This window comes from Micropterus salmoides, unplaced genomic scaffold (genome assembly GCF_014851395.1).
Source record: "Micropterus salmoides isolate LMB-PRFRI ecotype aquatic unplaced genomic scaffold, ASM1485139v1 Ms_hic_scaffold_3, whole genome shotgun sequence".
Classification (NCBI taxonomy): Eukaryota; Metazoa; Chordata; class Actinopteri; order Centrarchiformes; family Centrarchidae; genus Micropterus; species Micropterus salmoides.
The window spans coordinates 40,937,035-40,959,247 of NW_024042261.1; the positions used below are offsets into that span (position 1 = coordinate 40,937,035).

The 22,213-nt window shown below is 40.5% G+C and overlaps 1 protein-coding gene and 1 pseudogene across 1 annotated transcript; one reads left to right on the forward strand and one right to left on the reverse strand.

The window, feature by feature from the left end:
• The window catches only part of LOC119883432, a 27,899-nt pseudogene extending 17,881 nt beyond the window's left edge, over window positions 1–10,018 (forward strand).
• Window positions 10,015–20,286, reverse strand: LOC119883431 (cullin-associated NEDD8-dissociated protein 1-like; the record flags this gene model as incomplete). Its single annotated transcript, XM_038694071.1, is given in 16 exon segments — window positions 10,015–10,506; window positions 11,425–11,532; window positions 11,940–12,104; window positions 12,180–12,349; window positions 12,999–13,094; window positions 13,456–13,631; window positions 14,087–14,226; window positions 14,819–14,959; window positions 15,038–15,203; window positions 16,337–16,524; window positions 17,065–17,271; window positions 17,413–17,634; window positions 17,901–18,056; window positions 18,832–18,950; window positions 19,092–19,233; window positions 19,976–20,286. Coding segments are annotated over 16 exon segments (2,738 nt in total), but the record flags the coding sequence as incomplete, so codon positions are not given.
• Between the last annotated feature and the right edge of the window lie 1,927 nt (window positions 20,287–22,213).

Below are 22,213 nucleotides of genomic sequence, written 5' to 3' on the forward strand. Positions count from 1 at the left end.
AAACATATTACAGCCAATCGTGTGGTTCCACTGACGTAAGGGTCTGTGTTACTTCTACTGCACATGCGCAGAAGTGGTGACGCATGCAATAACGCATAAACTACTGTTTTGTTATCTCGAGAACTTGAGAAAATTATCATAATAAACAGAGTAAACATTTTTTTTAAATTGATGGCCGCTTAGGGCTTCTGTACTTTTCACTGGAAGAGGAAAACATTATTTTGTCATTAATGACTTCAAAATTATAACATATACTATCTAGTTGTACTTAACAACGAGATTAGTAGATGTCGAGTTTTGTAACATTTATTTTATCTGGTTTATCAAAGCCTCCGGAAAAGCACTGACTACTAAAGAATATTGTCTAATTGAGCAATCCAAATTAAATTTTGTTTTAAAATTTAGACTTATGCTTATACAGCATTTTCCAATAGAGAGGTTACCTAGTGGCAAGTCCTCTGTTGCTTTGAGGATTACCCCTAATCCTTTGTCATTACTAATGTTACTCGCTGCAAGTACAACTTTATAACAGCAGGTGGTATTTTTATCCCATTTAGTAGGGTTTAACCTGAACCTTTTTAACTATGGTACAAATATCCTGAATATGAAAAGGACCTGACTTGACCCCTCAGCTTTGTTTAGCAAATTAAAAACTAGGAAAAGACCTTGAAAAATGTGTCTGAAAATGACTTGCAAACAAAGTTGATGGTAACTAAACCATAAAAGATGTAAACACAACATTGACATATTACCAGATTTTAAATAGAAATGGTAAAAAGTTGCCTGTATAATGATCCAGCAGACACAGAGCAACATTAAGATTCTTTTGAAGTTATGTTTTTAACCACCTGACGTAAGTTCAATGTTCACTCTCTTTTAGCTCCTCCTGAGGGAAATATTTGGTGTCTTTAGCTGCTAAATGTTCAATTATGTTCACCAGATAATCGCTAACTTTCTCTAAAAGCTGCTGCGGCCATAAACAATCAAGCGGTGAGAGTGAACCAAAACAGTGAGCTTTAATTCTCTGTAGGTTCGTCACTAAGTGACACCTTTCACTTAACGCATTTTGACCCATTTTTAATATATTATATTGACTAAAGCCGCTTTAACATGTTTTCCCTCTGACAGATAATAGAGTTTAACAACGGATCAGGCTCGGTCCTTAGGATCCAGCCACTGAGGACTATCATAGACGAGGTTATTTACGAATGTCACGCCTCCAACTCTGCAGGAGAAGTCACTGCCTCCGCCAGACTGAGTGTGCTACGAGGTCAGTGTGAACACACATGCAAGCGAGAGTTTCCATTCATTGGCGTGAAGAAAATTGCCAATCATAATACTTTGAAGCCACATAAAAAACAGTCTTTATACGACACTTTGCTTATTTCATAAATGTGTTTGTGTGTATCACCCGACTGTGAAGGTAACTGACAAAGCAGACAAACTTTATTGGTACTTATGTTTAACATTCCTCTAATTTAATGTTTGCATCCAGAAGGAATACTACAACACTAGAGTGGTTTTAAATCAGTTGACTTCATAAAGTCTTCGTAAAGTGTAAAGCATATCATTATATAGGTAGAAGGTCTTTAGTTTAAGATTATAACTGTCGGTGGGGATTGTATCACTGGATGGAGTACACAGGTATAATCGAAGTCAAAATCAGGTTTTTATACATGAAACTTGAGGATTGGAGGGATATGTCCTCAGTAGGGCTGATCCCGAATAGAAGACCCGATGCTTCGATGGGCGGAGCCTGATTCGACTGTCAATCTCACACTCGAAGCTTCACAGCGAAACGAGGATCATGCCATTTTGACTGTATGGGGGTGCTCAACGTACCAGTTTTCTCCCAATAAGTTAATATACAGCCTATTACAATATAAATTTAAACGTTTAATAAATAAATAAACATGTGAAAAGAAAAAAACTTTCAATAAATGTTTTTAAAGTGCTGAATAAATCAAAAATTGTAACCGTAACCATGGGGGGTCAGTGCACATGTGTAGGCGTAGCGTGCCTGTGTGTAGTGGCAGAAGAGGAACACTGGCTGAAGAGACGGAGCCCCAGCTTCACAGGTGTTGTGCCAAGTTGTCCACACCTTGCGGGACTTTCGGAAAATTTGTCACCATTGATGAACCACACAAAGAATATTATATTGTTAAATAACAGGCTAGACACGCGAGTAACCATGTAGTGCACGCACTTGTCTATGATATAGAACGTGTATGTATGTATATGCATGCGAAGTATTACATTTTGGCCTAGGCGGCTTCTCATACTTGTCGGCAGCACACAAATCTCTACACAAGAAAGACCGGTGAATGGGTCTTCAGAAATTTACAGTGTAAGTTACACTGACTGACCTTGGAAAAGGTATCATGTAAATATGCATATAGAAATATTCAAATGTATGTGCAATTATTTATGGAGACAATTCACAATAAATGTATTGCAACAGTAGACAAATCTACTGAGTGCAAAGAGCAGTGTCAGTGTTGGAGCTCAAACCCTGGCCCACTTCCCCAACTTTACACTGGTATTAACAAGGCCAGTTACAAAAATGTCCAAATGTCTAAATAAATGCTACACAGTACACAAAACCTGCAAGGCAATCACAAAATGTGCTCTGAGGCATGTGGCACAGAGGCAAGCTAATCAGTTATAAGACCTGAACTACATGCTGCGATTGAGAGTTTGTAAAAAATAAAGTTAAAAGTTCTGGATAAATGGTTAAAATACCTAGTGTCTGCTCTACAAGTAATAGTAGTAGTGGTAGTAGCATGAATGTGAACTTAACTTAACCCACTGAAAAACGTGACAAAGCCTAAACAATGAAAGTTTTAGCATCACTGTCTTTTATTTACTGTAACAACAAAAGTTACTGTAACAGCTACTTTTATATATTGAATAGTGTTTAAAAAAACCATCTTGTATAAAGTCCATTCAAATTAACACAATTGAAACATCTGTTGGGATGGGAACTACAGCGCTACACTACCAAGCTGAAGATGTGAGTAATGTCCAGCTCTGTTTGACTCATGTATTTAATCTTTCCAGAGGACCAGTTGCCCTATGGGTTTCCCACCATAGACATGGGTCCCCAGCTGAAAGTGGTTGAGCATTCTCGGGGCGCCACCATGGTCTGTGCTGCTAGAGGCAACCCTAAACCAGAAATTACCTGGTTTAAGAATTTCCTGCCGGTCAATACATCCAATAACAACAGAAGAATCAAGCAGCTCCACTCAGGTAACCAATGCATTTATTGCTCCATTCTTTACCTTCGCTTCAATCCTAGTTTGCTTTTATCCCTCTTTCAATATCCACTTTCTCTTATCCTCCTTCTGCCGATTTTTGTAAACTCTTCAAGGCCTTAAAAAGTGAACTCCCAAGTTTCTCTGTTGTTCTCCAAACTCTCTTTGGTCTTCCTGGAGCAAATCACCGTCACAAAGGGTTTAATTATTTTCTAACTAAAAACATTTTGAATTAACAGCATCAGTGTGCAACATGTCCCTAGTCATATCTTATTACATTTCTTTACATGCAACATTTGCAAGGTAAACCCAGGTGCTCACTGCTGCAGGGACAGACTGGGATTAAACAATGGCCCTGGACTTTGATCCAGACCTGCCCACCAGAACGTTCCAACGTATACTCCACCACTGGCGCTAATGAACTCACGTACAAACAGGTCCAGCCTCTAATACAACCACCTACCAGCATCACAGCCATTGATCACTAGGCTGCAGCACACCCTGGCCGTAACCAGCTATGAGGTCACATAGCGAATTTCAGGGTGGGTGAAATAGGGTGAAGCGTCTCCCCATCAAGACAGACAATGTGTGCATTTACGCACGAGCCACAGCAGCATAACCTCATATTTAAATCTCCCGACAAGCTGACTGGATCATCGGATCTAATGTTAAATAATATGCTGTGTTCTTCTATACACCCAAAAGGTCACACACACACAGTCCAGTCACACTGGAGGAGGTGCTGCGCTCTACATAAATACAATTTTTAATAGGCCTAGTGAAACAAAATCGAAAATCAATATGTATGTGGCGTACAGCGTTGATATTGAGGTGGGCCGCCACAAATCAATCAATGTATGGGAACTTTATACTGTTCAGCTGCCCTATCTGTGGCATCACTGTCCTCTCTGTCTAATCTTTCACCCTTGAACAGGGCTGTGGCAACTTTCTCTTCCCGGTCTTAGCATCGAGTTGGTTACTTTTTTACATGTACTTGCACTTCGGTTAAACTGTGCTTTTCAATTGTCTCTTGTAGCTCGTTTTCCAGCTGTCAGTGTCACTGTGGTGTGTGAGTGAGATGGATGGGGTGGAGCTAAGGGCTCCATAGACGTTCATATGGAATAGACCAACAGGCCTGGGGAGAAGGGGGGTAGGCCCGTGTCGCTCAACCTTCTGCCAACTTTTTCACTTTCCACCAGCCCCGAGTTCGGCCGGCCCACCAGGATTTTTCCCGGTACTCCAGATGGCCAGACCGGCACTACACTTCTGTGATTAAACAATCAAATGACTTCCTTATTTCATGGAAAGTGTGTCTTTGTGTGGGTGTGAAACTGACTCACAGACATTGTATCCATGTGAAAATACATTCACAGAATTTTGTTAAATTAAAAAAACTAATTACTTGGAAGAACTCACATTGAACAAATTCCTTTCCAGTCAAGCAACTTAATCCATATCAATCAGTTTTTCATTAGCATCAGTAGTGTGTAGTGTGTAAAATACTTCCAGCCCTCTTTCTACTTCCAGGGACCCAAAATCTCTTGTGATTAGACACCCAACTCCCTGGCTTCTTCTTCTTCATCCTAGAGGTAGTTGGCCTCAATCTGACCTGTGCACCTGCATCCTTTCCAAGAATTACATTAACATTCTCCTCTCCTCTCCTTTCCTTTCCCACTCCTTCACTTATTAAATTATTCTTTCCTGCACTCGTCATTCACTCACCCACTTATACTCTCTTCACTCAATGGCGATCAAGTTTCAAACTACTAGACATTGATTGTACGTTGTAGTATGTATTTCTTAAGCCTGGTTACTACTGCTTAGAAGTGAATTATATAAATCATGTTTGATGTTTTGTAATTTTGCAATAAGGGCTGTAATTTCTTTGTTTATATTTACTTTAGTCAATGATGTCCTTCCCAGAATGCTTTATGACAACGTCCAGAGAATATGCCTGGGATATATAGTTGATAGATACTTTTCTTTTATCACAGTAAGCTGAAAATCTGAGGGTTTGGGACTGTTGGTTGAACAAAACAAGCACTTTTGGTCCTGGGATATTTTTGATTAAATGATTAATGGATTATTGAAGAAAATACTCAGATGAATTAGTAATTAACACGCACAAATGTGCACATACATTTCTTCATTGTTTTTTACCATTACTTTCTCTCTTATTACTGATAAAAGCCTCAAACAACCACTTTTTTGATTAAGTTTTTATTTTACCAACCCATCTCTAAAGAACCTCTGGTTGACATTTTTGACGTTTTTTCTGTCACAAAAAAGCATTGGTCCTTTCCCAAGTCTTTGAGTATTTTGTTCCTTTTTTATCTGTTGGCCTTGATCGAGGTCGGTTGATGATCTTTATCTCCTTATTGGGTGTGTTTTAAAATGACATCACACTCCTGATCCCATTGATGGATGCGAAAGGGTTGGGGATATTTTATTGGCAGGCAACATCTTTGTAACATTTTATCCTTGAAGACGAAAAAATGATTAGCTCCATAGTATATCTTAATTTTCAGCAAAGACTTTTCAGAATACTGTAATTTTCACTGGACTTCACATTTTGGTTTATTTGTTTCTGCCTTGCATGAAGACTGCATTCTCTGTTTTTGTAGGCTTTGTATCTGTGCTTTTATTGTTTGTTTTTGTTTTCTTCCCATAGCTAACTCAGGAAGCTGACTCTTGTTTGGGCAAATTCTTGCTGACAGTGGTAGAAATGTGTTAATTTGTCCCAAAAGTTTGGCTGAAAAATCCCACAGATTCATTTACCCTTTGTGCAGTTCTAACCATTTCTGTTTTGATGTATCTAGACTATACCCAGTTATCTGATGTCTTCCACATTTGTGTAATTGCTCTTTCTTCCTCACTATCTTTCTATGTGACTCTCTCTCTCCTGTCCCTATCTTCTACTTTTCCTCTCCATCCCTCCATCCATCCAGGTGCCCTCCAGATAGCGATGAGTGAAGAGTCAGACCAGGGGAAGTATGAGTGCGTTGCCACCAACAGAGATGGGACACTCTACTCCAGCCCAGCTAACCTCTATGTCAGAGGTAAGATGGGGGTTAAAAACCAGCCTGTCCTGTGGGAACCAGAGTCCAATGGATGTGACAATGGATGTATAGATTGCGACATCTATTCCAAGAAAATATTCATACGTTTTTTTACAAAGACATCTTCTGCTAGGAATGTGTGTTTATCAATCAATGTGATGAAACTTACATTGGTTTTATAATTCTTTGCTGTATAGACATAAAACAGGATGGTTTTAAAACGAGAGCTCCCAACACCATGAATAAAACATTTTGATATCACATGCGCCCTAGTGGTCTTATAATAAATTATAATCATACAGACCCTGGTTGTCATTCACTGCTCTGCAACTTGGTGAGCAACACAGTCACGAATTTATAATGACCTCACTTTTCTCCGTGTTTTCATTGCTATCTGGTCCAGTGCGTCGTGTCCCCCCTCGCATCTCCATCCCACCAGCAAACAGCGAGATCAAGCCAGGGGGGAACATCAACATCTCCTGTGTGGCTGTGGGCTCCCCTATGCCGTACGTGAAGTGGATGCTGGGAGCAGAGAACCTGACGCCTGAGGATGACATGCCCAGGCCGCAACATCCTGGAGCTGACTGACGTACGCCAGTCAAACAATTACACGTGTGTCGCTATGTCATCACTTGGTGTGATTAAGGCGGTGGCGCAGATTATTGTGAAAGGTGGGTTTATTAGCATGTATATGAGGAGGCTTATGGTGAGGGAAGTGTTGGTTTGACCTTTCCCTCGGTGAGACTTTGGTTCTGACTTTATTCATAAGATCATTTTAAGGAGGACAAAACCAGTAGAGCCAGTTGAGGTGGTTCGGGCATCTGGTAAGGATGCCCCCTGGACGGCTCCTTAGGGAGGTGTTCCAGGCACGTCCGGTTGGGAGGAGACCTCGGGAAGACCCAGGTGGAGGGATTATATCTCCACACTGGCCTGGGAACGCCTCGGAATCCCCCAGTCGGAGCTGGTTAATGTGACTAAGGAAACGGAGGTTTGGGGTCTGCTGTTCTAACTGCTGCCCCAGCGACCCGACCCCGGATAAGCAGTTGAAGATGGATGGATGGAAAACCACAGCATAGAATTCTTCTCTCTGGGAATGAGCACTGGGACTATGTCTAGTACACTAAAAAGAAAATTTACATCACAAAAGAAATATGATGTAAGACTAGTAGGTAAAGTAACTCCCATCGCTCTGTTTTTATACATACCAAATATATGTTAACAATATATTTGGCATATACTATATTTATTTATGCACTGTATATAAATTTATTATAGATACATATGATCCAACAATATTCAAAATCAGAAGATAAAATTAATTTAATTACAGTTAATTACAGTATGTGAAAACAACAGCTACTTGAAACAGTCTTTGAAATGATAAACTAACTACATTTGTTTTGTCCAATTAAGTTTATATTTTGACCAATTCTTATTATTGTTGTGTAGAGTATGTCCACTGTATAATTCTAGGATACTGAGTCTATCACATGATTTCCTAACTATAAAGGTGTAAGTGTGAAAGATCTCTCTCTCTCTCTCTTCTGTCTCAGATCTGCCGAATGTTCCTGGTACCCCTGTGGTGACTGAGAGAACCGCAACAAGCGTTACACTCACCTGGGATTCTGGCAACCCTGAGCCTGTTTCCTACTATATCTTACAGGTGTGTAACAGATGCAGAGGGTTATTGCATTTGCACACAGTTCTTAAGAATACTAAAGCTGCAGTAGAGTTTTATATGGACATAAACTGTTAACAGCCTAAATCAGTAAGTAGGGCTGCAAAAGAAAAATGTTCATTGTCTCTCCTGATAGTAATAAAATCACCTCAAATTACTCAAATGTAATCTGGTGTTTTAGGAGTACTCTCTGCCCACAGGGACACACACATACATCTATATCTATATATCTATCTATAGGCTGCATGTCGAAGTGTCCTTGGCCAAGATACTGAACCCCGACTTGCCCCTGATGGCTGTTCCACCAGTGCATGAATGTTAGTTTCTGTTTGGGCACTAAGGCTCAGTGTATGAATGGTGAATGCAATGTAGTGTAAAGCACTTTGAGTGGTCGCAAAGTCTAAAAAGGCGCTATACAAATACTTAACATTTACATAGAACTATGCGTAGACCTCTGCACAATATTGGCTAATGCAGCTAAATCAGCATATTCTTCCTCTCTCTTGTCTCTTCCTCTCTTACTTCCTCCAGCACCGTGCCAAAGGGTCAGAGGACCCCTATAAAGAGATTGATGGCATCACCACAACACTCTACAGCGTGGGCGGCCTCAGCCCAAACTCCCACTATGACTTTCGGGTAGCAGCCGTTAACACCATTGGCCAGGGCCCCTCCAGTGAGGTGCTGGAGGTTCGCACAGCCCTCCTTGCCCCCTCAACAGGCCAGAGTTTCATTAAACAAAGTAAAGTCGTAAAATTTTATTCTTGCATCAATATTGCATCTGTCATTTGAAATGAACAAAACAGCTGTTGAATTGGTGTGATGCGTGGATCGCCTCTAACATTATCTGAATTCATCTGTATGCATAAATGGACTGTGTGTGAGACCTTTTGGATGTGTAGAAGAACACAAAACATTATTAGATACTGACCCATGTGAGGAGATTCAAATAGTCAATGAAGTTATGCTAGTGTGCCTCGTGCATAAATGTGCATGGTGTCTCTCTTAATGGGGAGAGCTTCACCATATTTCCCCACTCGTTATTAAGAATGTTTTTATTTTATGATCCGGGCTGCCGTCCACACATCACATTCAACAATAAAAACAACCGTAATATCAAAGGGAAATTTCATTTAGGAATGTGGTTAGAACAGCGCTTACAAAGTGCTTAACAAATGGTGAGGGTCAGAAAGTTTGATTGCACTTTTGATAATCTTAACAAATGCTTACTTATGCATACAAAAGGAACAATGTAGAGACCTGCTTCTAGCATGAGTGGTATTTTCCGGCTGTATGTCACGCCTCTTATAAACGTCACAGCTGCCGAAAAGACTATTCAAAGAATAGTATGAATAGTGTTTATTCTCACTGTTACATATTTACTGACACTATGTATTTTCCATTCTTCCCCAGATGAAATGAAATAATATGAGGAGATACAGAAGCAGAGCAACTCTGACAAATGTGTACCCAAAACCAGCTACTCTGTGATCAGCAATCTTCACCTTTACCTGTCTGATACTTTTGTATATGCATTTGATTGTGCCTCTAATAACAGCATAACGTAATGCCAAAGGTTTTTATTTGTTTATCTTGTTGTTGTTGTTGTGTTTGGACATTGCAATTTGCAATATCCTCAGAACTAATATGCAATCTGTGAAGTATTTCACTCCAGTTTTAGAGCATTTAAAATCACAGAATTTGTTCTCTTGTAAGTGTCAATTGTTTATTATGAGAAATGTTTTGGCTCTCAAGGAGCTTATGACATCCTTGCATTTCTTGAACATCACTGTTTGTCAGTCGATAGGGCTGGAATTAAATGATTATGTTCATAGTTGATTAATCTGTTGATTATTTTCTTGATTAACCAATTAGTTGTCTGAAAAATTCAACTTGTGGTATTCTGTCCGGCTGAAGTCACGTTTCCTTCCTGAGTAAAAGATAAAGATGTGTGTGGTGATGTAACATGATGATTTAAACCCAGTGGCATATCAGATCAATTGAGTCAAAATAAAATGCACTGAAGTGTTGCTTCCACTTTATTTCATGTGAACCCAAATTAAACCCAATTCTTACTGGGAAGAACACGACATGGACAAAAAGAAACTGCAAAATCCATTTCAGTAAGCTCACCATATGTCTATCACAAAATGTATCTTTGTCAGACAGGAAGTTCATCCTAAAAAGCCCAAAGTTGAGTTGGAAAATATATAGTTTTCAAAATATACGTAGCTGTGATTGTATAACAAATTTGAAAAATCATCATAATAAAACATAATTCGGCATTCTAGCTCACATCCATGCTCTCTGCGGGCCCTAAGCCCCCTCCCTCCCCTCCCTGGACGCTCTGGTAGATGGATGCCATGTCAGCGTTTGTTCTGATCTGGTTTGCAAAGTCAGCCATGGTGGGACTCCTCTCTACCTCAGGCACGGCCAGCAGGGCGGCGACAGCGCGCATGGCCGAGCGACGCAGCTCCTCCTGCTTTTCAAACTCCTGCTTCACAGAACCGGCCTTCACCTGCGGGTGGTGGACACGGTGGGGGTTTAATTCACTGTGATTGCATAGTTATCCACAACGTAGTCCTCAATGCTACATGCATTATATATTTTATAAGAAGAAATACACACAGTTCTGGCCATCCCTCTTATCAGTTATGATATTTTTTTTATTTTTTATTTTTTATTTGAATATGTACCTCACATGGATGCCACTCAAATGTTGGAGTTCAGAGGGCAATGCATTACACATAAGCAGTTTATAACAATGTAGCATATTTGCCACTCAAAATTTGACAATAAAATGATACCGTGCCACATTTCTGTTGTAAATGTGTCCAGAGAAAAAATTGCTAAAATGAAATTAGGAGCAAAACAACCTTGCTGTAGCAGAATCTAGGACCAGCTTGCACTTGGCTTTTTCAAACATAACCTGTAATGACATCCATCTCCTTGGACTGGAAGTATCACCTAGGAGCTTACGTATGAAGTAAACTAGTTAGCCAGGCATGCTAATGTTAGTAGCTTGTGTAAACAGACACTGTTTAACTTAAGTTTTCTTCTGTGTTTTTGATTGGACAATTACTGTTTGAGGGATTTAGACTACCTTTTAAGTTAAATAAATAGTGAATGCCCTCAAAACATAAAAAAATGAAGAAGGTTAACAAAGAACAGTTTGTAATACAGATTTTTTTGTTTTTTTCATTCCAAAATAAACATATTATATAAGACAGCCAAATATTCTATATTTTAAACATGTCTGACGAGTCGTGTTTGCAAAGCCTGATGGTCAATTGCTACTGACTTTCAACTCAATTCAATTCAATTTTTTATATAGCACCAAATCACAACTTTATCGCTTTATCATAAAAGAGCAGGTCTAGACCATATATTATTTACAGAAACCCACTTCTTCCCAGACTTCTAAGAGCATCAGTACCTTGGTAGTGCAGGTAGCTTTAAGTGGCTCTATTAGTCTGTCCAGTCTTTGGAGAACAGCAGCAGGACACAGAGAGGCCAGTCTGGCTAGCATCAGGAAAGTCAGCATCTACAACACACACACAAATAACTGGGAGGACTGAGTCAAGAAGATGAAGACTAATGTTTGTAGTTGCTGATTCATATATATAATAATAGTAATAAACTTTATTTATTAGGATATGTCCGAACAATTTTACAAATTAAGAACAATATGAGCAAAGATGACCTAAAGACAATAATTAAATAAGCATCAAATAAATGTAAATATTTCCAACAACTTTCACAACAAGAAATCGTAAAAGACTGTTCTGTTTGTGACCTTGCTGTGTGTGTTATGTGTGACTTAAAGCTCATAGTGAAAATGATGAACTCGATAGATTGTCATGGTTATGCTAACCAGAGTAAGGAGGAGAAAGCTGCACCTACCTCTGATGTGATCTTTTAGTTTTGTATTTTCCAGTATTTTCTACCCACCCTGATATCATAGTGATCTTTGAGTCCTTCCTCGACATGATCTAAGAAGTGCAGGACGTCCAGCCCCTCCAGGCAGCTGTCCAGCAGAGTGTACATACACTCAAACGCTGCTTTACGCACATCCAAACCATCATCCACAGTGTGTTTGAACGGACCCATCTCCACCTGCAGAGCAAATGCAGAATTACACATCTACACATCAGACATGAAGGTTTTCAGCTTCCTGACCCGCCAACCCACCTCTCTGATGAGGTCCTTCCTGATCTGGGTCTCCTTATAGAGGTGAGGCAGCACTGACGCTAGGAGACCACGGATCAGAGATGGTTTGTTATGAGCTGCAGAGTTAAACATCACCAAAGCAACACGGCGCACGTTGATGTCGTCATCCTGCAGGGTCTTCAGGAAGTCACCTGCCAAACAGAGATGACATCATTGCTATAGCTATAAGGAAAATTTAGTGTGTGTTTGTTTTTGTCAGAGCCTATTTATATTTTAGATGTTTGAAGCCAGTAAAACTGAACAGGTTCTGTCTTTTTCAGGTGTTTAGTTCAAGACTGGGATGATTGAAAGATTAAGTCTCATTATTCAAGTCTGTCTGAAAGGCAACACACATGTCCAAAATCACATTGAGATAGTGGGTTTTATACTAAAAAGACAATATTTGTAAGATACACACTTAAATGCAGACTCCTGAATCATTTACCCAATCATTTACATTGGAATGGGATCTCTTCACAGCCAGTATGGACAAGAGAATGATTACAGCGACCAAAAACTCAATGTGCACATGTGCAATGTGAGAACTGCTTTAAAAACACAGTGGAATTAAAAATGCCTCTGTCCCTGTGTTATTATCTCTCATTACATGCTAAGCATGTGTCAAAACTCTTCTTAACCTCGGGGATGGTTACATAAACCATGTCCATCATGTAAAACCACCATGTTAAAGATGCTGTAACTTCCGTTTCAATGTAATTTTCAAACAAACGTAACTACCAAAAATGAACAAACCTTTAAAATTAGAATTAGGTTCAGGTTTGTCCTCCAGGTGTGTCTTACCTATGCAGTCTTTCAGCAGTGAATCTATGGGAGCAGGGTGATCAACAATAGTGAACTTGATAGCTGTCACTACTGTGCTGCGAGCAAGAGGAGAACCTGTGAGGGGGCGGGAAAAGGGTTCTTTAAATTATTGTTTTGTTTGTGCTGCTTTATAAATGAGCCTTTAACAGAACGTTAAAAAGAATGGTGGGCAGCAACAATATCTTCATCACAGTATGAGACAATTACTGGCAGCATAGAGTAACTTCAGAAACTGCCATCTTCATTTGCTTGTTTTGTAATTTAAATGTTCACTATTGTCTCTTTACGACAATGTGACCAGTATTCCTAGAGACACACTGCTCTGAAACAAAGTATTGGATTGACAGACAGAACGATTGGCCACCAACACTGTGCAGCTGTTATTTTAGTAAAGATCAAACCTTGACACACACATTTCCCTCCTCACACGTCGTACCAGCTTTAAGTTGCTGTTTAAGTTTTGGTAACAGCTGGGCAGCGTTGACTAAGGTCAGTTTTCCCAGACATTCAGCCACCAGGTTCCTGGTCCCCTCCTCTTGACACTCGCAGTTCTGAAACAGCAAAGTCCAGATAGAGTCCACATGGGGCGAGAGACTAGGGGCTGGACAGGCACTGCAGACAGAGAGAGAGAGAGAGAAAGTTATTCAGCAAGTGGACAGAAGAGGATGAGTAGAACATTTTACCAAACTTTAAAGGGAATCTGATTAAAGCTGCACTTTGTATGACACAAAGTATGCCTGTTTTACCAGCTTAAATAATAAAGTGGGGCTGCATAAAATATAATGTTGCAAATTCACACATTTTGCCAAAATTAAACTCTGCTTGGTTAAAAACAAACCCTGATTTAATAATGAAATATAAAGGTCAATATTTTTCTTTCACTGCCACTTGATGGCGCCAAATTGAGATGTAGCTTGGTGACGTTTTGTAACACAATAAATTCAGAAAGATATGAGAAAAAAAGGGACAGGTAACACTTAGGAGAAAAGGATGTAATATGCATTCAAAGATTAAAAGTTCAATTAAAACACACTTAAATGGACACAGAAACCCATGAATACACACACCTGATAACTTCTTTGAGGGAGTGCAGCAGCAGGTATTGTCTCCGTGGCTGGGAGGAGATCTCCTTCAGCATGAAGGGCAGGTAGTCGTTCAGGCTGCCGACCGCCATGCTGCCTAAAGCGCAGGACGCTGCCGTCTTCACCTGAAATCACAAACTTGACACTGTTAATATGAAAAAGTAAGTCATATTGTTTCTTCACCTGCCTTCATCCAGGAAAAGGTTTGGCTGAACATACATGCTGAACATGTTCTCAGCTCACCAGGTTACAGGCGAACCAGAGAACCTCACACATTGAACCATCCAGAGATGACTGAATGCTTCACTAAATTAAATGTTGAAAACATAAATATGTTTTTCTAGTTTCAACAGAGAGTATAACTTAAACAGTAACTTTTCACATTCACATATTTGAACGCTGTCCTATTCTTCAGAACATTATTGTCATCTGAGCAAGATTGATGAGGAAAGACAGTGGGATGCAATTGAAAGCTCCGTAAATAGCTATATGTGAACCGTCTCTTTTGATTCTGGCTTATCAAATGTAAACATTTACAGATTTTCTCTGTTTTATATCTTTGTAAATTGGACAATTTTGCCATTTGGACTCATGCCAATCATTATGAATGATTAACTCTGGGCTCTGGGAACATGTTTTTAGATATCTGATAGATGGACTGATAAAACTTAATGAAAATAATCATTATTTGCAGCCTGGGAACTGTGTACATCTTACCTCCTCATTGGTGGAGGAGATGGCCTCCAGGATGACTCCCTGCACCTCCTTACTTCCTCCCAGGCTGCCGCTTCTCCCCACCTCCCCGAGACACAACAGGGCCAGGACTCGAGCAGACTCTGGAGAACTAGGATTCTTTACCTGAGGAGAGCAGGGGGAGATCCAGCAAAATCCGGACAGAAGGTGATGGACATTACGAGTGTACAAACACTGACTCACCTCCTGTATGAGGCTGGACACAGTTCCTGGTGTCTCTTTGGGGCAGACGGAGGACAGAGCAGCCACACAGCGAGCCACAGAGTGGTGGGACTGTCTGTGGATGACGATGCTCTCTGCTGAGGACTGAGAGTTGTGAAACGGATCTGTGAGAGACTTCAGCAACTGACTGAGGAGGAGTGGAGAGCAGAGGAGAGAAGAGGAGAAAACAAGAAGGAGAGGAGAGGAGAGGAGAAGAGGAAACAAGGAAGATAGGAGGGGAGAGGAGAGGAAATTAATATCATGATGTCAATTCCCCCCCAAAAAAATCAATACATTACAACAGTGTTGATAAAACTTCCGGCAAAATGCAGCTTTGTTTTGTTTACAAATCTTTATTTCTGCCTTTATATTTAATGGAGATCTGCCAGATATTTAAAGGAGAATGCTTAAAATCAAAGCAGCAGAGGTCGAGAGATTCTGTCTCTCTGTCTTAGTCTGAGGGTCAAGCTCCAAAACTGTTGGATCTTAAATAAAACAACCAATAGCATCTTCTCATTAGACTCTCCCTACCTGGTAAAAGGCCATGTCTGTCTATCTCTGCACCCCAAGTTTGTAACGCAGACCTGCTATAAAACTCTCACAGCCCAAGCTGAGAAAACCTCTTATGGCATGAATATGGTTATTTTCTCAGACTTGACGAAGCTCCCCCTGAACCACAGAAGACATATTATAACTATTGAGATTGAGCAGGACTCCCTGTGACTAGTGAACTGATTATGTGTAATCAGTAAACCCTTTAAGGGTCATTTTGTAATCAGCTTAACGCCACACACTTGAGACTTGAGGTTCTCCAATCAAAATAGTCTGTAACGTTTAAATATGCTGTTCTATGTATTTACTGTCCGATAAGGGGTTCCTGATCACCTAAAGGAATGTCAACACTGTGAGTTTTGGAAAGTGTTCATGTCACTTGATAAGATAAGTTCTGTTTACAAGCCTGAGGGAAACACTGGATTTTTGCATTCTTGCTTTCTTTTGCAACTTTTAAACCACGAAAATAGTCACATTTAAATATTGTAGAGAGAACTGGCTATCTGCGACTAGCATCCAAAAATATCAGATTCATATCAGTATTAAAACCCTGTGTGGGTTAACAGAAACATTACAAACCATTAGCAATTATCCCAAACTCTAAACAGTCTTCCCACAAGAAAACTGTCGACTTGAGTAAACACTTTTCCTAGTTTCCTGTTGTTGTGGGGACATTTGGTCCTAAACAGATCCAACACACAGCTCACCCATACACACACACCATCTTACCTGTAGCCCAGGTTAGTGGTTTTGGATAGCACCAGTGCCTGCAGGAAGTCCAGTATGGCTGCCAGCGCTCCACCCTGCAGCAGTGGAGAATGGACGAGCCTGAAGACTCCCGGCAGCACAGAGGAGCAGATCTTCGCTAGAGAGGTGGGGCAGGCTTTGGCCATGCAGGTCAGCAAGGTGACGGATACCTAAACAGATCACACTACATTTACAGTATACTACAACATGTAATATATATAACAATGTTGTTGTTTTGGTTGTTTGTCTGTTAATTAGCTGGATAACTCAAAAACGACTTGAAAGAGTTCTTCAACGATTTAACATTGCAAAAAGGATCAAAACTGATGCTGCAGAACCAGAGATGCTGTCTCTTACTGCATGCCTTCCTCTTTCTTTTAAAAACCTGGTGCCTAAATTTCCCACAATGCAACTTCATCACAGCCAGTTCATGTGAGCTCATTTCTTCTTCACTAATCTTTCATTACAGGACCTGGCCTTTTCTGCTTTAAGAGATTGTCCACTATTTTAAGGTGAAACTTAACAAAAAAACATGGGTATATGGCTATATCCATGCCTCTTTATTACCCCTTTCATTTATTCCAGCTATCCTTGACCAGATCACCTTGAACTCAAAATAAGCCAATCTTCAAACATTTGTTATTCTATAAATTTAACACTTCACCTGGTGGAAGGATCATCATTAATGTGTGTTAAATTCAGTGTGGTACCTGTGATACATGCATATCGTTCTCATCCACCAGACCAGGAAGCTCGCTCAGCACCGGCTCCAGTGCTGCGGGTTTGATGCTGGCACCGTGATGCGTGACCAGCGTGGTAAGACACGCCAGCGTGCCGAGCTTCAGAGCGCGCTGGTTCTTCCGCAGGAAAGATCCCAACACAGACAAAGCTTCTGGCAGGATGGACGACAAGTTAATCTGGACAGGAGGGTGGGGGAGAAAAGACCGGAGAAGAGACAGAGAGAGAAAAGTCCTGTTATTTTGTTAGTCGCTGCTTTTTTCTTATTCGGAAAAGTCTTTATTAAAAAAAAAAAAGTCAAATAAAGATTCACACTGAACCTTTAATGGAGAAGCAGCTATGAGGGTGATGGTCCTAACTGCTGTCAGTCTTGTGATCTCATTCTTTAACCTCTCCAGAAAGATCGCCAAAACACCCTGCAGCTCGGCCGCCAGGTGGTCGCCAAGGTGACATACCATGTGACCCATGCAGGAAATAGCCCTCTCTTTCACTTCCTGGTCGATGTCTGTTGCTTTCAGCCTCTTCATGGTTACAGAAAACACCTCGGAGAAACACAATTTTATGATTTTTCAAACTCTTCACAAACCAAACGATACCAACAGATGAGCTGTTGACCGTCTCTTCAGCTGAGCGGACACTGTGTGGTATTAGTGATCTTGTATGTTTTAGGCCACTTAAATTTACCAGCCTTCTGGGTGATAGAAACAGAGTAATACAGTTCTACGGTTATTATAGCCAGAGTTCAAAATAATTTACAGGAAAGTGTGAAACACAGCAAAACTGTCCTGTCAAACCTGACCTCTCGTACCTCTCTGACAAACGGCTTGGGGTCGAACTCTCCCGCTGTGGCGGTCTGTCCTTGCGGTCTCATCACTCTGACCAGCTGCTGGGTGACCAACAGAGCCTCTGAGGCGATCTTATAAAAAGTGTCTTCTACACACGCCACCACCGGGGGCAGCAGCACCTGCAGGGGCGATACACAGAAGTCTTTACATGTTCATTTTATTATCTAAATAAGCCATAAATACAAATACAAAACGTTCCAATACTTTTGTAAGACAATGATATTGCATGTTAACAGGCTGAGGTGATTGGTTCTCCAGCTACTGGCTCCTACAGGCGATTGCCTTCTTCCAGATAACACTTAACTGTATAATGATCCAAGCAGTCGGTATTGTATGGTGCAAAACCTTGTTTCCCAACAAGCCACACCCCCGATCCTGTTGTTTGTATTGTATTGCTTTTTGGAAACCAATGATATACTTTTTACTTCATTACCTTTATTTGGTAAATTATTGAGACAATGAGACACATGAGACAATTCATTTTCCAAAGCTGTGAAAGAAACTTTCATGTGCAATTTCATGTTCATCTGCATTCGAGCAGACATTATGAACTCTTTATTATTTCTGTTAGCACGTAGCCACAGGATCAGGCTGTTTTTCTAAGTATGCGTGGAGGCACAAAAACAGAGGACTGTGAAATTCTGACTGATGTTGTGCAATGTTTTGCATAAAAACCTAGAAACAGACTTCTTTAAGTGCAAAAGTAGAGAAGAATCAGATAACAGAAATGAACTGGCTCCCTGAGCCACAAACTGAAGATATGAAGCTAAACGCAGAGATTGTAGTCTGCAGGTTTACATTATTTATATGAACAAAGCATCTTGATAATATATGCATATTTCACAACCGCCTGCAAATATCCTGAAGCAAAGCTTGAAAAGAGGTTTAAAGAACCTGCATGTGTGGCTGAAAGGCTTGAGGAGGATGGGAGAGGAGGAGGACGTGGAAGAAGGAGAGAGCATCGATCCTCATGGTGGAGGAGGTGGACTTGTCTGTCAGGGAGAAGACAATACCTGGAGGAGGAAGGAGTGGGCAGGACGTAGAGAAAATGAAGCAGTTGAATGAAAAAACAGCCACATTTTAGATGAGGTGCAAACGAAAGAGAAATAAAAAGCAAGAATGAGGGAGCTGGGAAATTAAGTGTGTGTGCTTACCAGGTATTAGAGCAGGTATATGCTGCTCCAGGGCTCCGGGTACAGTGTGAGCCAGTTCAGTGAGGAGACAGAAGCAGCCCTGTCGAGACTTAATGCTCTTCTCCTTCAGCTGTCTGTGGAGAGCCTTCACTATCGCTGGCACCTGGACAGACAACACACATGTTGATGTTGTTTATATGGAGGTTATGCTTTTTAAGGGGGTGCACAGTATGGTTAAGGTAAGAGAAATATTGTGATTATGATAAAAAGGTTAAGGTTAAGGTGGTTAAGGTTTGTTAACTAAATCATCTGGTCCCTTAAGATTCTGGGCTGCTAAAATCAGGCAACAAGTAATCACTGACTTTTAAAATTAAACAAAACACAAAACAAGCAGAAACTTCAGATTTCCAGGAGATATATTGGGTTGTTTTTTAGCTTTAGTTTTACTCTGGATTTAAAAACCTTTTGAATTACAATTGATATCAACTTTTGCTATTGGCTTTGTGCACTAGTGTACAACAGTGAGGAGATGAACATGCTTCATTGTCTTTTGTCTGCATACCTTATTAATTGTTTGGGCTTAACTTACTATTTAACATTGCACTGAACAAATTGTTCAGCAACTGAATGGTGAAAACTCAGATATCTTCTTAAATGTTTTTTCAGGAATTTTGCAGCTTATAATGTTATGTTTTAAATAGTTTTACTATAAAAACTACAAAAACCCTGGTTACTTGCTCTGGCCAATGATAATTTAACTCAAAAATGTTCCAAAAATGTCTGTATAACTTAAACTCTGGTCCACTCCACCATCCCCTTCTCCCCTTCAGAAACAACATTTCATCTTTCACACACTGTAAATGCTCATTGCTGCATCTCGTAATTGTTGTAAAACCTTTCTGTACCTGTGACTTCAGCATGGCGACAGCTGGCTCTTCCTCCCTGGTCACCCCTGAGTCTGAACAGGCAGTGATGAGGCCATGGTGGCCTGATCCCACTCGTGTTTGTCTCAGCAGCATTGAAAAAGCAGCAAAGACGTCCGCCCTCACGTTCTCCTCGCGCTCCTTGAATCGGGCCAGCAGAGCGGGGCAGATGGAGGAGTAGAAGGAGAGGAGAAGGTCCCGGCGGGTGTTGATCAACGCCTCCAGACACTTGATCGAGGAGCGCCGCACCTTCCAGCTCATATCATCATCGTCACTGTACTCATCGCCTGACTCTGGGTGGAGAGATAAGATAAGCTATTCATACTGGAAGAAGCCTGACTTTAGTTTAAGTTTAATTCACTTTCACTCACTTTTCATGTATCTCTTTTATAAATGAGTAGCTTATTAATATCTATGAACCAAGAGCAGCACTCACTCAATCTAAACGAAAACACAAACCAATTGTAAATCTTTGTTGCTTTATCACATACAGTAAAAACATGAGACTTTCTTTAGACGATCTTCATCGAGGGAGGCCCCATACTTTTGTTTTATTTTGTTTTATTTTTTACTACCAACTGTAGAAGCTGGTAGTAAAAAATAAAACAAAATGTGTTGCCAGTCGTGCTTCTTGCACATTTTTTGTTTAACGTTAATAATTTAGTTTTTTCCGGCAGTGAGAGTGGGCAGCTATGATTGGGGTCAGACATGCATGACGTATTTGTATTTATTATTTATAGCTTGTTTGGAAAAGTGCACCGAAGTAAGTTAAATGCTTCAATCCCAGTTATTATTAAAATTAAATAAATAAAATTATTATTATTTTAAAGTTTTAATAATGTAATAATAATAATCTTTATTTGTAGAGCACTTTTCAAAAACAAGTTACAAAGTGCTTTAACAAGTGTAAAGACAATAATACCCAAGAGACAATAACACAAAACAATACAAGGTAAAAGCATGAAAACACTGAAAAGACTAAAATACAATAAAATAAAAGGGATAAAATAAAGTCAAATAAGATCAGGAAAGGGGGTGGCACGGTGGGACGGTGGTTAGCACTGTCGCCTCACAGCAAGAAGGTCGTGGTCGTGGGTTTGCATGTTCTCCCCGTGTCTGCGTGGGTTCTCTCCGGGTGCTCCGGCTTCCTCCCACCATCCAAAGACATGCAGTCTAGGTTAATTGGCAACCCTAAATTGTCCTTAGGTGTGAGTGTGAGCGTGAGTGGTTGTTCATCTATGTGTGGCCCTGCAATGGACTGGCGACCTGTCCAGGGTGTACCCCGCCTTGTGCCCGATGTCAGCTGGGATTGGCTCCAGCCCCCCCCCCGCGACCCTGTATGCAGGATAAGCGGTTGACGATGGATGGATGAAGATCGGGAAAGGCTCTCCTATAAAAGTATGTTTTAATTCTGTGGATCTGACGGGCAAGTATATTTGTGTGTCATCAGCATAAAATAATATGGATATGGTTTATGGATAATATGTCCAAGGGAAGCAGATACAAGGAAAACAAAATGGGTCCTAAGACCGACCCCTGAGGCACACCATATTTAACTGGACAGAATGAAGAGACATAGTTGTTTACAGACACGCAAAACTTCGTATTTGACAGGTAGGATGAAAACCATTCTAGGGCAGTACCAGAGATCCCCACCCAGTGCCTCAGTCTGTCTAACATGATGTTGTGATCAATGGTGTCAAAAGCAGCGCTAAGGTCCAGGAGTACCAGGACTGAGCACATGCCTTCATCAGCAGACATTAAAAGGTCATTGGTGACTTTAAGCAGGGCAGTCTCAGTGCTGTGGTACTTCCTAAAACCAGACTGAAACTTTTCAAATAATTTGTTATTTTCCAGTACAGTGAGCAGCTGTTTGGACACAATTCTTCTAGAATCTTTGCAATAAAAGGCAGTTTTGAAATTGGTCTAAAATTTTGTGGGAGGGAGGGATCTAAACCAGGTTTCTTTAAAAGTGGGTTCACGCAAGCCGTTTTAAAATAATCAGGGACACAACCAGTAGATAGGGAGCTGATCTCTGTTTTCAACAGCTCCCTATCTACTGGTTGTGTCCCTGATTATTTTAAACAGCTTGCGTTTTTTAGCACAACAAAGCAGAATTTACAAAGGAAGCACCAGATGAAATCTAAACAATAACAAACCAAAAGAAGAAAATGCTTAACAGAAAACGACAAAAAGAAAGACAAAGACCTTCATCAAGTC